This window comes from Apteryx rowi, unplaced genomic scaffold (assembly GCF_003343035.1).
Source record: "Apteryx rowi isolate R43461 unplaced genomic scaffold, aptRow1 scaffold_95, whole genome shotgun sequence".
Lineage (NCBI taxonomy): Eukaryota > Metazoa > Chordata > Aves > Apterygiformes > Apterygidae > Apteryx > Apteryx rowi.
Window position 1 is genome coordinate 966,774 of NW_020451260.1, and position 14,417 is coordinate 981,190.

General features: G+C 39.9%; 1 protein-coding gene across 4 annotated transcripts in view; it reads right to left on the minus strand.

Moving 5' to 3' along the window:
- The window catches only part of DYM (dymeclin), a 220,809-nt gene that overhangs the window by 135,240 nt on the left and 71,152 nt on the right, over positions 1-14,417 (minus strand). For all 4 annotated transcript variants that reach the window (XM_026092225.1, XM_026092226.1, XM_026092227.1 and 1 more), the window contains one exon: positions 2,333-2,515. In XM_026092225.1, coding sequence (XP_025948010.1) covers positions 2,333-2,515 — 183 coding nt within the window. The remainder of the gene's footprint in view (positions 1-2,332; positions 2,516-14,417) is intronic.

A 14,417-nucleotide genomic window follows, 5' to 3' on the forward strand; every position in this document is an offset into this window, starting at 1 on the left:
AAAGACACGGGGTAATTTTTTAACAAGTTAATTAAAATGATTTAAAACACCATGCCACAAAGTCTAACAGCACTCAAAGTAACAGGAGCTGGTTAATTTGTGGCAGAGCTGGAAATGAAATAAAACAGAAGAGATTTCTGTTCACAGAACCTTCTCACAACAGCATACAGCTATCTTTCCTGAGAACGCAACAAGCTAAGCACATGGAAAAAATACAGCAATTTCATGGCAAGAGGATATTCTGGGGACAGCAGCAGTTCGGGTGCTCAAGTATGCTATAAGTCTGAACTTAAAAATTCCTGTATTTCTATAAACAAGGTGCCCAAAGTTGAAGAATTTAACTAAAATTGCTTAGACCCCCCAGACTATGGATTTTTGAATTCTTTACTTTCTTTAAGGGGAAAAAAGTGCATCAACTGAGGACAGTTCTGCTGTAGAAAACAGCATGGCAGAAGTACCTCCTGCACAGTAATTTGTGGGCAGAAGGGATTTTAAGGAGAGGGAGAAAAGACTCAAATGAAGAAAAAAAAACCTACTCAAATTTCAAAACTTGCTTTTTTACAGCCCATTAAACTTGTATTACAATAGGAGGCATGCTAGGCAGTAATACTGCACTGCATTTGAGCCTTCCCTTTCCCAAAGCCCCAAAGACTTCGCAGATATTATCCCTGTATCACCACGGAAAACAGTGAGAGTGTTCTCACCACGTACATGCCCGTGGACAGGAACTGCGAGCCAACACAAATTTGGCTCTCAAATGTACGGCTCCATGGCTTCCCACCAAACTTTTCCACTGTTCTGGATAAATCTCTATACTGGTAGAGGCTGACTGCCATAAACACCACCTACACCCACTGAAATATTTATCTGCCACTTTCCCCCTTCTTTTCAGTGTCCGTTGCTAGCAAAGTTTCCAAATAGCTACCGACTACTTGGGGCAGTTGGCAGATGGGGATGTACATGGCAGATGCCACTTGCTTTGAACAATATCCCCAACCTTTTTTGTGGGGGAAAAACTGCTGTATTTGGAATGGCTGTAGGAACTCAATGAGCGCCACAGCTCCCGGTGGGTTTCTGGGAGCCTGGTGGAGATGGCTCAGGCAGGAGCAGCTGCTTCTCCGGAGGCAGCCTCTTGGCCTCCGCAAAGGGCAACTGCTCCAGACGTTCAGCTGAACTCCGCAGGAGACACTGATGCAAAGTGTTCTCCTTCCTGCAGGAGGTCCCAGCCTGGCTGGAGCCAGGAGACACTACCTCACACAGAGGCTCAATACAGCCCATCAGCTGGCAGCAGCTCCTAGCCCCGCGAGACTGATTCGGCGGTGATGGAAACCRTGCCTCTCCCAGACGCTCAAATTTTCCCCCCCAAATTACCATTTCTTCCCCACCACTTCAAACACTGGTTGTCATTATGGACTGGCTGCTTGAAAACACTCATGCTTCAGGTGAATATTCTTCTTTACCAGGTAAAATTTCGATGTAGACAGTAAAATCAGATCAGTGCTTTATTAAGGATGCTGATGCCACAGTTCAATAACTGAGGAGAGTCCACTGACCTTCAACCTCCTCTTAAGTGAATTTTTACACTATATCATTTACATTTATAGCACTTCACTATCTGTTTTAAAGAAGATTTAAAAACCAGTAAGATCTTCTCTAAACATTATCAAAAATCTTAAAGAATCCAGTAACAGCAATAAATCCTGTATTATTCTACAGAATTTTGAAGCAACCAACAGAAAAGTTAAAATATTCTTGAGCATGTAGAATAAAGGATAACTATCCTGAATTTTATTATTTCTCTCTCCATTAAATTATATAAGTTTCTCTTAAAAAGCCAGTTTTCCTATTATATTCATATACTATAGATCATTATGACTGTAACCAGCCTCTCTTTCATACCATTCTCCTCTTTCCAGACTCTCAATATGTTTACAGGAATCAAAGTTAAGCTTAGTTATATGAACATTGCTAGTGGAAACAAGTTTCTACCTGTTCAATAAGTGATTCTATAAACATACACATTTAGGAAAAATATGGATTTGACAAGAATAGGCTTTTAAAATTTTATAACGATTCATGTATAATAGTTTTTAATAAAACACATTACTAGTTAACAATGACATTAACCAAAGTTACCTAAAATAAATTATTCATACAAGTTGTCAGTTAGTTGGCTAAAAAAACTGTATCGAGAAAAAAAAAAAACAACTGTACTCCTCCATGGGCTTACTGGAGAGAGAACAAGTTTTGGAAAGAGAATATCTAAACAGTCACAACAATACACTGCCTCATTTTCAGCAGTTCATGCTTAAAAGCAAGAACAGATACAAACCTTGTGTGTTCTTGAAGGACATAATAGCTTGTCTGTAGGGGTTCGGCGTATCTGGAGCGTCAGTCAGGTTGGCCAAGATGAGCAGAAGCAGTAGACTCTGATTAGCTAGCGGGGAGCACTGTTCCAGCTGCGGTGTTGCTTTGCTCCCCACTCCCCCTAATGTGAAGACTGTCCACAGGCCAGCTACAGAGAAGAAGGCAAAAAAGAATAATTCTCTTAGAAAATATTATGCATGTTCACATTTTAATGAACAAAGCTCCATCAGAGATAAAGATGCCGTCTGACACACAAGTACGTAGGAGAGAGAAACACAGCTCAACCCTGTCCAACGAGATGACAAGCCTGACTACTTGATTTCACAAAATGGAAATTTCAGGAGTAACACAGTAGTGAGCACAGACAGACGGCAATTGAGAGATTATTGAAAATTCAAGAAAATTAATAAGAAGATAGGAAAAGGAAATAAGAAGAGAGGTGAAACAAAGCACATATTTGAAGGGGAGAAGCTTAAACCCAACAAAACAGATGACAAACTGGTCAAAGGATTCATGAAGGGACCCTGGTAATGCTAATACACTAAGACAGGAAAAGGAGCTTGCACATTGCCTTTTTAATAAAACAAACTTGGTCCATCTTCCACCATTTTTATTATGCATTCTAAGTTTAATAACCTCATTATATTTTAGGCAGAGCACAGTACCAAATACTAATACTGCTTAAACTTGAACATCCAGATTTAGAGTCCTGTAGAGAACATCAWTGCCCATTATTGTGGGTAGACAGCATAATACCAAATAAACTTCTTGGGGGGGAAAAAAGAAAAAAAAAACAGGATTAACAGCAATTTAAATTCAAGCTTTATGCTATTATTCAGGCCGGCCTTTTGTTTTTACATTCATACAGAAGATGAAGTAACTTGAAGAAGCATAATACTTCAGTTGGGAGTACTTACACTGCTCTGAAACTCCGTGGTAATAGATTGCACATAGGATATAAAGGTATGGAAGTACAAACTGTTTACAATAACTTGAAGTTAAAAATCTAATAAAAAAGAAATAAAAGCTTGAGTACACAAATCACTAGTGATACTGCCAGAAGCCAGTCAGCCTGATTGATTCCTCTTGGAAAAGCAACAGTTTTTGTTTTCTCACAACTGCCTCTAAAATACTCATATAACAAAACACAAAAATGACATTCATTTTACATCCACAAAAATTTAAGTAGAAAAATGTAAAACGCCACAAAGAGCTAATTACTCCACACCAACTCTTAGTTATTTGCTAACTACATTAAGATTGCATGCTCGAATATATCTACCCCCTTTACCTAGGTGCCTATATATGATGTATATACAACTCCCGAAGACTGCTCACTAAAACTGTAATTATCATCCTATTTAAACCGTGGTGTTTGGGTCCAAAACGCAAGCTGAGTAATTTTCAAATTTAATACCTGCAGTATTAAAAAAAGGAACTCCAATACTATAATATCGCATTTGAAATTCCTGCTTCTAATTACAGCCCTGTTGGTGAAGCAAGCTGACTGGCTACGTGCCCTGTTACAGGGTAGCAGGGGAACGGGACGGGGAGGAGGCAGCAGTGGAGGACACGAAGGCTCCTCTTGGTCCTCTCCAGCAGACCCCTAAATCCGCCTTTCCTTGCCACCGCTCACGATGCTGTATTACGCTGGGGAAAAAGATGAAGAGAAGCACCAGAACTGAAGCAGACTGAACATTACTGGGGAGAAAGCGTGGAGGGGGGGAAGACTAAAACTTACCCCCATGGCTGTGGTGGGACACGACAAGTTCAGTGTCACTGGGGCTCTGCCCTTACCCTGGCTCCTGCTGTGTGCCCAGGTTTGAGGCAGCCCTTCCCAGTCTCCCTGGGCTATATTCACCCTCAAAGGCCTCGTACCTAATACTTTTCTGAGTAAATCCTGGAATTTGATGGGGGAGATTGACTATTTCATCAAGCGAACAGAGCTTTAATAGATCAGCAAGGTTTTAAGCTGTACGGAGTAAAGATGAGAAAATCTCAACATTAAAAAGCCCCTAAAATTCTCGTACTCTCGGCCCTACCAAGCTTCAAACCAGCCAAATGGTATTTTCTTTCCGACATAATTATATAGACAGATTTTGTAACAAACTAACAGTTCCCCCATCAACACAGCAGCAAGGCAATTATTGGAATGTCAAAGGCAAGGGAAACTTTGCCCTTCAGGGTTAAGTGGCTTGCGGGAGTTTTCGTAATAAGAGCACTGTAATTCACTTCCTAGCAAAAATTTCCTTTTACATTAACAATCCTTGCTGACCATGGTTTTGATCCGTTGTCCACATATATTTTTAATTTTCCACCATCCCATCTGGCTGGGGTTGGCATCTGCCACCTTTCCTCAAATACTCAGGAAAAGATGGATATAGCCAAAGTCCTGGCTAGTAAGTTGAATCTTCCACCAGGGAAAATGAGGTAATTATGTCCAAGAGGAACCCAGACATTGATACATGACCCACGTAACCTCTCAAAGCTCTGTCTCTGCCGGCAAGCTTGTTTCTCCAGAAAAGCAACCCCATGCTAACGGGTTCACAACACTCATTCCATTTCCAAAATGCAATTTCAAAAATTAGCTGCAAAATATCGGTTGGTTCTCCCAGCTTTCTCAAGTTAAGAGACATTTCTAAGGAAAATATTGCTGCTGGTCATTAACGACGGACCGAAGCAGCAAACAGGCGAGCAGCTTGGGAGGACAGGGATGTCGACAGGCAAGGTTTGTAGCTCTTTCCTGCGTTCACAATATTTGAGGTATCACGTGGTTGCGCTGTCTTTGGTTTACATTTCTGTAAATTTCAGAGTTATTAAAAAGGGAATTTGAAATTAAACTATTAAGTTTATTAGCAAATGAAATGTAAAAATAAAGCTATGCTGCAATTTGCCCTTAGGAAGTCTCCTCACCATATTCTTTTCAAACAAAGTTACATTTAACAGAAAACATATTAAGAACACAGACAGAGATACAAAAAGTGCTCCAAATCGCTCTTCCAATTCGGCTTCACTACAACGTTATAAACAAAAAGAATAAAAGGAAGAAACCACCTTTTTTAATACTTGTTTAAGTCGATACATGGCCACAAATAGCCATAATTGTACTGGTATTGTGTGGCATCATTGAAAGCATGGAATAAAATTATTTTGGATACTTTTACATACTTACACACACATATATATATATATTTATATATATATAATACACACACACATATAGTGCTCAGATTTCTCTCATCTTTAAATTTCACTCTAAAGTTGCATTTACTCTTCTTCTCTTGTCATTTTAGTGACCTTCCCAAGGGAAATACAAACTGCAAAAGTTTTCTTAAAAGCCTTCTGTATCCCTGRGAAGTGGTAAGGATGAGCTACAATTCCCAAGCAGCAGTGGCTCCCTCCATCCCTGTGTTTCAGACGCTATGAAGGTTTCTGCTGAAGCGCTCGCTACAGCCTCAACGGTCCAACAAGATCAGCCCTTTGGGGGCTTTTTTACAGCTCCTGAAACCCCAGTGTTACTGTTTCGATTCCTGCCTTTACAGATCACGGGTAAGTGCAACCACACAAACTGAAGCAACATTTCCACGTGGTTCCCACTGTAATAAATGGAAAGCTCATTTTAAAAGCAAGGTACCTTTGCTGCAGTGCAGATTTGGAGGTCTTTTATAAGATGGCTGGAAATAGTGTTTGTAGGCATGAAAACAAACAGAATTTTAATCTAGTCTGACAGCCTGTGGAACAACACTTAATGAGTGAAATGAAAATTATGACAATCACCAAAAAAGGCCTTTCTTTCACTAGCCTGTTATTTAATATAAACAGATTGCTACAGAAATCTCAAACTCATCATCTGATCTCCGTTATGCACTAACGAGAAGATATGGAGGAGGTTCATGCTTGTGCCTGTCTAGGGAACGGTTCAAATATACTTATTTATACTTTGTGATTAAACCATTTTAACAGCTTCATTTCAAAGAAGTTTAAAACTGAAAGACAGATAGAAGGAGAACAGAGGCTGCTATAAAAACATACTCAGTATAAAGCATTTCTGTTTACAGTCAGTCTACCATCTAGCACTGCAGACCCCGGAATTTTAAAAGTTAGTGTATCAGTGAACTCCCAGTGCTTGAATTTGTGTGATATTTATTAAACTAGTTGTAATTCTTTCACAAGATGCATCTCACTCGTTTTCCAACCTTTAGTGGACATGCCTGTAAGACAAGCCCTCTGAGCCCTCTTCCTGGAAGAGCCATCAATTATCACCAGTTTCCTCTGTGTTACTTATTTCAAGGTATCTTGCAGGGAAAAGGGTTTTTTTTTTTTTTTTTCCTACAGCTGTTGCGAAAATGCAGTCATATTTCAACATCTACCATGACGGTTCAGATTCATAAATGAATTTCACAAAGTCTTGCCTTCAACTATCGATCCTTCATTAAGCTTTAGCACAAGCATTATATTGGAATTAATGCTGGCACAACCTTTTTGTGGGTGCTCATTTCTCTAATCGCTGGAGCCTGATAATACAGCAGATCCATTTCTCATTTGCCTACACACACACACAACCCAAATCCTATCATATATCATTATCATCCTGGCACTGGATTTTATTGCTTTGGAAATTATTTTGCTCAGTGCCAACTTCGAGCCACAAAGATTTCTCTAGAGAGACCCCAGGAGTAGCCTTGCGTGCTCCAGACTAACGTGGCAGCCCCAGGCTACTTTTGAGATTGAAAAGAAAGAGAGAAGAGTTTTGGTAGAGGYGAAGCTTCAGAAAAAAATCTTGTTGATCTCTTACTGTCATTCTACCATTTCGAAATAGCAATCCTCCTCCCTGGCTGCAAAATAGAAAGAACAAAAAAATGTAAGTAGACAAGTCTTGAGCTTGAGCAGTAGGTTAAAAAAATATTAGAAAATAAATTAGTCAGACAAAAACCCAACAAAACCGGCAAACAAACAGAACTAGCCTACATTTCAGCCTGTATTTCTACTCAAATCAAGTTCTAGCTCCATACCTTGTCTTCCCAATTTATGAAGCTTTGAGCATACCGAAGATTGTTTAATGTCCTAAGCACATTTAAGATAGCAGTAAATATAGCTTAGGAGGAACTAAAGCAGAAGTGATTCATCACAGCATGTAGCTGATATTATCATGGTGTTCTTCCACCAAAACCAGCAAATAACATATTATTCAAAAACATTACAATTAGTATTTTATTTTTATTATGCCCAAGCAGCACCTCTGGGAACTTGAGGTTTGGGGTTTTTTTTAATTTAATGCTTATTGTATGTGTCACATTTCTTAAGTCAGTTCAATGGTTCTCACATTGTGGTCTGATGAACACTTTCTGGTGGCCCATGGAGAGCTGGCAGATCCTGTTGTGCTGGCTCTTGGCCTTGTTTCCAGCTTCTACATTGTGTTAGAAGAAAGCTAAAAATACATAAATACTCTCCTACTATCACTTTTCCGTGTAAGCAACTTCTCGAGCTGCCACAGGGATGTTACGTGATAATGAATGGGCGAGGAAAGAGTGGTCCATGGAATCATAAATGAAACGGGAGAGGCAGGATCAGTGAGGCAACTCCTGAATGAAGATGTTGCTCACAACTTTTCAAGTCAAAGTCATTTTGTACTTTATAAGCACTTTATTAAGCTTCTTGGGTCTTTATTTAAGCAACTTAAAACTGCTACTCGTGAGGAGCACCAGGTATATTTGCTTAAATGACTACAAGAACAGCAACTACAWTACATTTGGAAAAGACCCATTGCAAGTTTTTGAAAGCTTCAGAAAGAAACCAGCAAAGCTGAAATATCGGAAACATGGAATAATTTTTTTTACGCTTAATGAACTTGTACGTTAAGTATTCCAGCCTCCCGCTATTTCAAACTCACAGGGGGCATTAGCACTTTGACATATACACAAACTACAGCGCTGAATTCCACCACTGAAATATGGAAACTAATGGCAACACAATAAGAGTTCAGACTGAAAAGAGGTATCTATTTGCATGTTAGATTTTTAGGTAGAGAAGTTAGAGCATAAACGGCTTAAAGCCATTATTTACTTAAGAGTAAAAATGGCTGTCCTAAACATTGCAATATAACTTTTTTCTGACACCAGCTGACGCAAGTTTTTGTAAATAATGGATTTTTGAAACCTAACATGATATCTGACACAGCAATACAAATGGCAGTAGCAGAAGTTTTGTGTTTTCAGCAGTATTTTTCATGCTCTCCGCTGTCTGGCATTAGACTAACAGAATTAACCAAAGCGAGCCTGCAACATAGAAGGAAACATTTTAAAACTAACTACGAATGAATAGTTTCTAGGCGACACACAGTCTGGCAAAATCAATTCACATTTCAAATGCTGGTAGACTAGCTTCTCTTAAGCCACCAGCAGAATACAACAAGAATTCACATACAGGAGCTACTTAATTTTAAAAAAGCGCATGCAGTGCTGCAAGCCCGTTGAGACAACAGCCATGCTGCGGGCCATCTTTACTCCATTTGGGAGTAAAAAAAATAAAATAAAATAAATAATAATAATAAATAAATAAATAACAGAGTATCCCACTCTGTCTGGGACAGAGGAACTGCGGAAGCGTGCAGGCCACAGTAAATGCACGCTCAGTCAAAATAGCACTATCTAGGCTACAATCCTGTCAAGCTACCACTTGGTCCTAGGTCCAAAGCACGTGTGCAAGGCCAAAGTCACATACCTCTCCACTTTTTAAACAGGAAAATTCCCGTGGTTTTTATTGCAGGTGGCATGAAATTCCTAAACACTAACAAAAAGTGCCTCTATTGCTAGGAAAAGATTAAAAAGACACTGCATTTTTAAAAGATACATTCTAGAAGGCGTGCTTATTAAAAACAAGTTATTTCCTTCTCATGAAATCAGTGCAACAGAACCACTAAGACTGGCTCATTCAAACACGTAACTAAAGACAGAGCTTGAGGGTTATCTGTTAGAGGTTTTTCCGCACCTAATAGCGCAATTCGGAAGGAGACGAGTACTTGCTCCTACTTGCCGAGGAAAGCAGAAGGTCCCAACGCCTGTTAAGCCAAGCTCGGAAAAGCCCGGCTTTTGCGTGCACAAGCGCGCGTGGACTGGAAGGCTCCCTCTCTCCATCAGTCACTGAAGCCAGCAAATTTAACCTGACCATACAGACAACCTGCCAGAGAATCCTGCCTAACTGCCTTTTGCGATCTCCAAATAAACTCTATTGAAAGCGGCATTACCAAGAAATACAAACCCAGGCCGTGATGTCATTAACACGTTCTGGAAGCAGCTTTTCAGGAAATGAATCATGGAAGCAAGTGAAATGCAAAGACACATTAGGTAACTGGGCTCGTCCCCTACCCAGGCAGAAGTGTTCCTTCCAGGACATTTTGTTATTCTATCCAGCCTAATTTTAAGGGACTAGTAATGGAGCTTGGATTGCATCCTTTGGGAAAAGTGTTCCATAACCTAATAAACCTCAACGTTAAGATTTTTTTCCTAATATTCAGCCTAAATTTTTACTTTGTTCARTCGCATCCATTTATTCCTATAAGTGGTTCTCTCCATGTAATACCATAAAACATTTCTTCCCAGTTCGGTGTTTACACCCTTTAAATAAAAGGTGCAGTCATCGGTCTCCTTTGTTGCCTAGCCAAATTATACATACAGATTTTTCTCTCATTTCTTTGAGAGTCTTTTCCACTTTGCTTCCTGCAATTAATCCCAATGCTTTGAGTGACCTCTCAAACATCATTGCAGTGGAAAAAAAAAAAAAGTTACAGATACTAAACCGTGCAGATAAAATAAACAAGCATCTTTCCCCATTTACCCCAAAACAGCATTTACTTCATTTCGCCTATTTATCCTCTTTTTTGTCACCAAATCTCAGGAGATCCATTATTGTGACGTCTAAAACAAGACCGACTTTGTGATGACATAAACTATCTCTGCCATTAGATTACCAACCTCCTTTTTGGAGTTGAGCTGCAAGCTAAAGAGAAGGCCACCTTCTCCCAGGGATTTGAAGCTCWGTTACAGAGGTGCATTCCCATCAAAGCTTTTGACACTATGGGTATATCAGGCCTTAAAATGCTGATTTCATCTCAGAAACTCTAAGGAAACATTTATAAACTAAGTCAACACCTTTAAATTGTCCCAGCAAAGTTGTGTATGTAACATTAATGTTTTCAGATGTGCTCTTCTTATCGGCACCCTGAAGCATGAGATAGCTTTGTTAGCTGGAAACACTTGGATACGCTTTTGATACCTGGTTCATGACTCCAAGTAGTGGACATACCTGGGGATGGACACACAGAAGAATTAAGTTAAGAAAATTACACACCAAATTCCTGAAAAAGCTACAAAGTTGCCCAATAAAGCTGAAAATAATGCTAATAAACCATTAATTCCCTTCAACCAATATATCCAAAAGAACTCTAGAAGGAGAACGACTTGAATGAGATCGGAAATCTTCACATATTTTTGTTAGCTCCACTGAACTAGGAGCTTAATTTCTTTTGAATCCAATTTGCTTTTCAGCCGTGACAGCACGAAGCGCCCAGGGCAGAGAGCTGGGACGTTACAGTCGCTGCTTACAGCACTGTCCACTCGCTTGGCCCCTTGGCTGGAACCACCTATTTCGACCCCTCTGGACACAAGCTGTGATTTCTGGGATGGAACAATATTTCTGCTATGCATCTGAAGACCATCTAGCGTAGAAAAAGCCATAAATGTGACCACAATACAAAAAAAACAAGTTTTACAGGATTATACAAGAACACCATACCACAGCACTACGACTATTTGAAACCTGGGAAATTAAATGCAAGTTGGAAAAGAAGAGGAAGAGCAAAGAGAGGCAAAGGTATGAGAAACGTGGGAAACTGCAACCTACTCAGCATTGGATTCAATTTTACAACAACTGTCTGACTCAATCAGCTATCAGCCATGGAACAGCAAACCTCAAGCCAATGAGAAAGCCACATTGTGAGAAATTAAAAAGTTTTTTTCTTTTTTTAAATGGAAACTCCTCTGGCTTTTGCCCAGTGTACTGTCCTGGTACTGTGTTGTTGCAGTGGTTTGGACAGGGGGGAAGGAGCACTGTGAAAGTAAGTAATTGCACTGACAAATCGGTAATATTTTTTTGTCAACATAATTGGACAAAATTGGGCACAGAAACTAACAGAGAAACATGCTCAARAGTTATCCTGGCAAAACGAGAGCAACATTTATTCGCAGCATTGGTTTTGACAACAAAATGATCGTGCTAGTCCACTGAAGAATAGTGCCAGGACCAAACCTGTGCCTCAGAGGAACCAGACTAAGAGGGTGGAAAAGACAGAAGTTTTAGAAATTTAGTAGAAAGGAAAATCTCACAGGATGAGTCAGGCTGGAAGGGAGCTCAGGAGGTCCCCAGCCCACCCACCTGCTCCAAGCAGGGGCAGCTGTGGGGTTGCACCAGGCTGCTCAGGGCTTCTGCCAGTTGGGTCTTGGAAACCTCCAAGGATGGAGGTGGCACAACCTCCCCGGGCAACTGCTCCACTGCCAGACTGTCCTCATGGTCCCTACACATCAATATATAATTAGGTAGGATATTTCCATAAGATTCTAGAATTTCTTTTCAAACAGATTATGCATTTATAAAATGGTAAAAATTTCCCTCTTCCAATGTGTGTTTAGAAAGGAATTAAATTTTCGGAAAGAAAAATTGGACATAGTGACACATGATTATTATACTATTTAATAGTTAAGATTGATTAATAATGAACTTACAGCATAATCAATCAAGGTGAATTTATGATACTAGCACAGCTAAAAGCAGCTTGAATATTTTGACAAAGATGGTAGTCAAATTAAAGTGTGATTTTTCTTGGAAAAATCCACAACGGTCACACTTACACTACCCTACGCAATAACACCTATACAGCCATGTCAAAAGCAGACAGAAAAGCAGTGTATTAAAAGTAGTCAATATTGTACATTTGGAAATGACATAGCGTTAAGGCAATACTTTGAATTTAACAGAAGTCCAGAAAATGAAAGCAAGAAGTCTTTCAAGGGTCTGGTGCCCAAAAGTGCTCCATACACCAGACGTGGCTATTTTCAGGAGAGACTCTCCCATTTATGCCCTACAGGAGAGGTAGGAGATTTTCAAGTAGGGAGCTGGACAGAACATAGGGCACGCATCATAAGAACAACTGGAGCCGCTGACTGCCAGACATTTCTGGAAGTCTGGCTGCTATTTATTGGAGAGTTGCAGCCAAAAGTATTAAAATAGCTCCTAGCATATTGCAGAATAGGCTGGATTTATCCTGATAACCTTGTCCTCAAATTATTTTTGTTATAGTGTGCACTCACAGAATTGCAAGTATTTGATAGCACACGTTTACGCACACCTTGATTAACCCCCCTTGCAGAGGCAGAAGGGACACCTTTTAAAGGTCACTTAGGAGAGGTTTGTTTGAGTCTAGGACAGGCCTGCCAGCATGAATCCACATGCTCCATACTAAAAAGGCCAAACACTGTATTACATTTAGGTTTTAAGTTTTGTGTTTTCTTATATATATAAAATGTATATTTACATGTATGTAAAATATTCATACATTTTTTATGTTAAATAGATGTTTTTACATATGTAAAAAAGCAGAATTATGAAGTATTTCTATTTATAAATACACACTTGTAATATATGCATAAGTGCAATTTTTTTAAAGGATGAATTTTGGAGAAGTATGTCTAAGAACAGAAGCTACCGTAATGGGACTTACTTCTACTCACTGATAATTCAGGATTTCTGAAAAATGGAAGAGGCAGAAGCTGCCACTGAATCCAGTGAGTGCAAAGTATTGTGTGTTATCCATCAGCCCTAAGAAATGTTACTGAGATGAGCAGTAAGGACAGCACGTAACACTTCCCATTCTGCTCCTACTGCAGTGCTCACCTGTTCCTACCATGAACCAAAAGATACAGAAGAGCAGCTCCTACGGGAAGCAAAACAAACATTCTCAATTTTAGGAAACTGCAAAAGTTAAGGCTACCCATGATGTACTTTAGTTCCACTCTCTTGTTTAGGCATATGATAGAAATACTTAATCGCAGGCATTCTTGTTTTTTATGCCCTAGACTATCCTATCATGYGTGAAAGCATTCAGATTTTCCTTTTTACTGTCAATCTTAGTGACACATGCCTTATTTCCTGGATACCAGTATTATTTATAAATAGTGCTAATCATAGTATCAGATGCTAATTATTGCTTTTGAAGCAGTACCTTCAGAAGAACTTCATCCCTACGTACAGGGGAAAGGGGGGAGGCGAAATTCAGACTGCCATTGACAAAGTGACCTGCAGTTTTGCTAGACAGATTAAGGCACCTAACAACTGATTTTTCTGGAGAACTTAGGGTTTTATATCACTTTGCAAGGTCAGCGCACTGCTCCTATTGACTTGCTATAATTGCGAGCTCACATTCAAAACAGACCGCAGCTTCCTAAGTGAGTCACTAGGAAACGAGGAACACACAGCGAGTGGCTCCTGAGCAGGTTTCCTTTTAAACCGACTTGCCCAGCATCCTAAAAAACGCATAGGAGAGACAAGGGAGAACGTGGTTCTGCAAGACTCGGGTGCCTAAACCCGAGTACCTGCTGTACCGAGGAGGAGAGTCTCTCCCTAGGGTTAATTCTGCTGCTTCAACCTGGCATCAGCCAGCAACTGGCTGAAGCAAGGGCAGGGCAACGCATGTCATGAAAACTCAATGTGCAGACGAGCTCGCTGCCAGTTTTTCTGCTTAACCTATGCAAACGGCAAATTGCAGACCCTTGCAACATAGTCAAATTTAGTAAACTTTAATGGGGATTGCGAACGGCACATCCTCGTCCACGGTTTCCCTCCCCTGGCCTCCCTCCGTCAAATCTCGAGAGCTTGTTCCAAGGCATGAAGGCTCTAAAACTCCTCAATAAAACAGATGTAAGAATTCAGCTTTGGTAAAAGAACATTTTTCCCTAACCTCGTTCTCAGAAACAGAAGAACTGTTTTTAATTAAAGGAGTT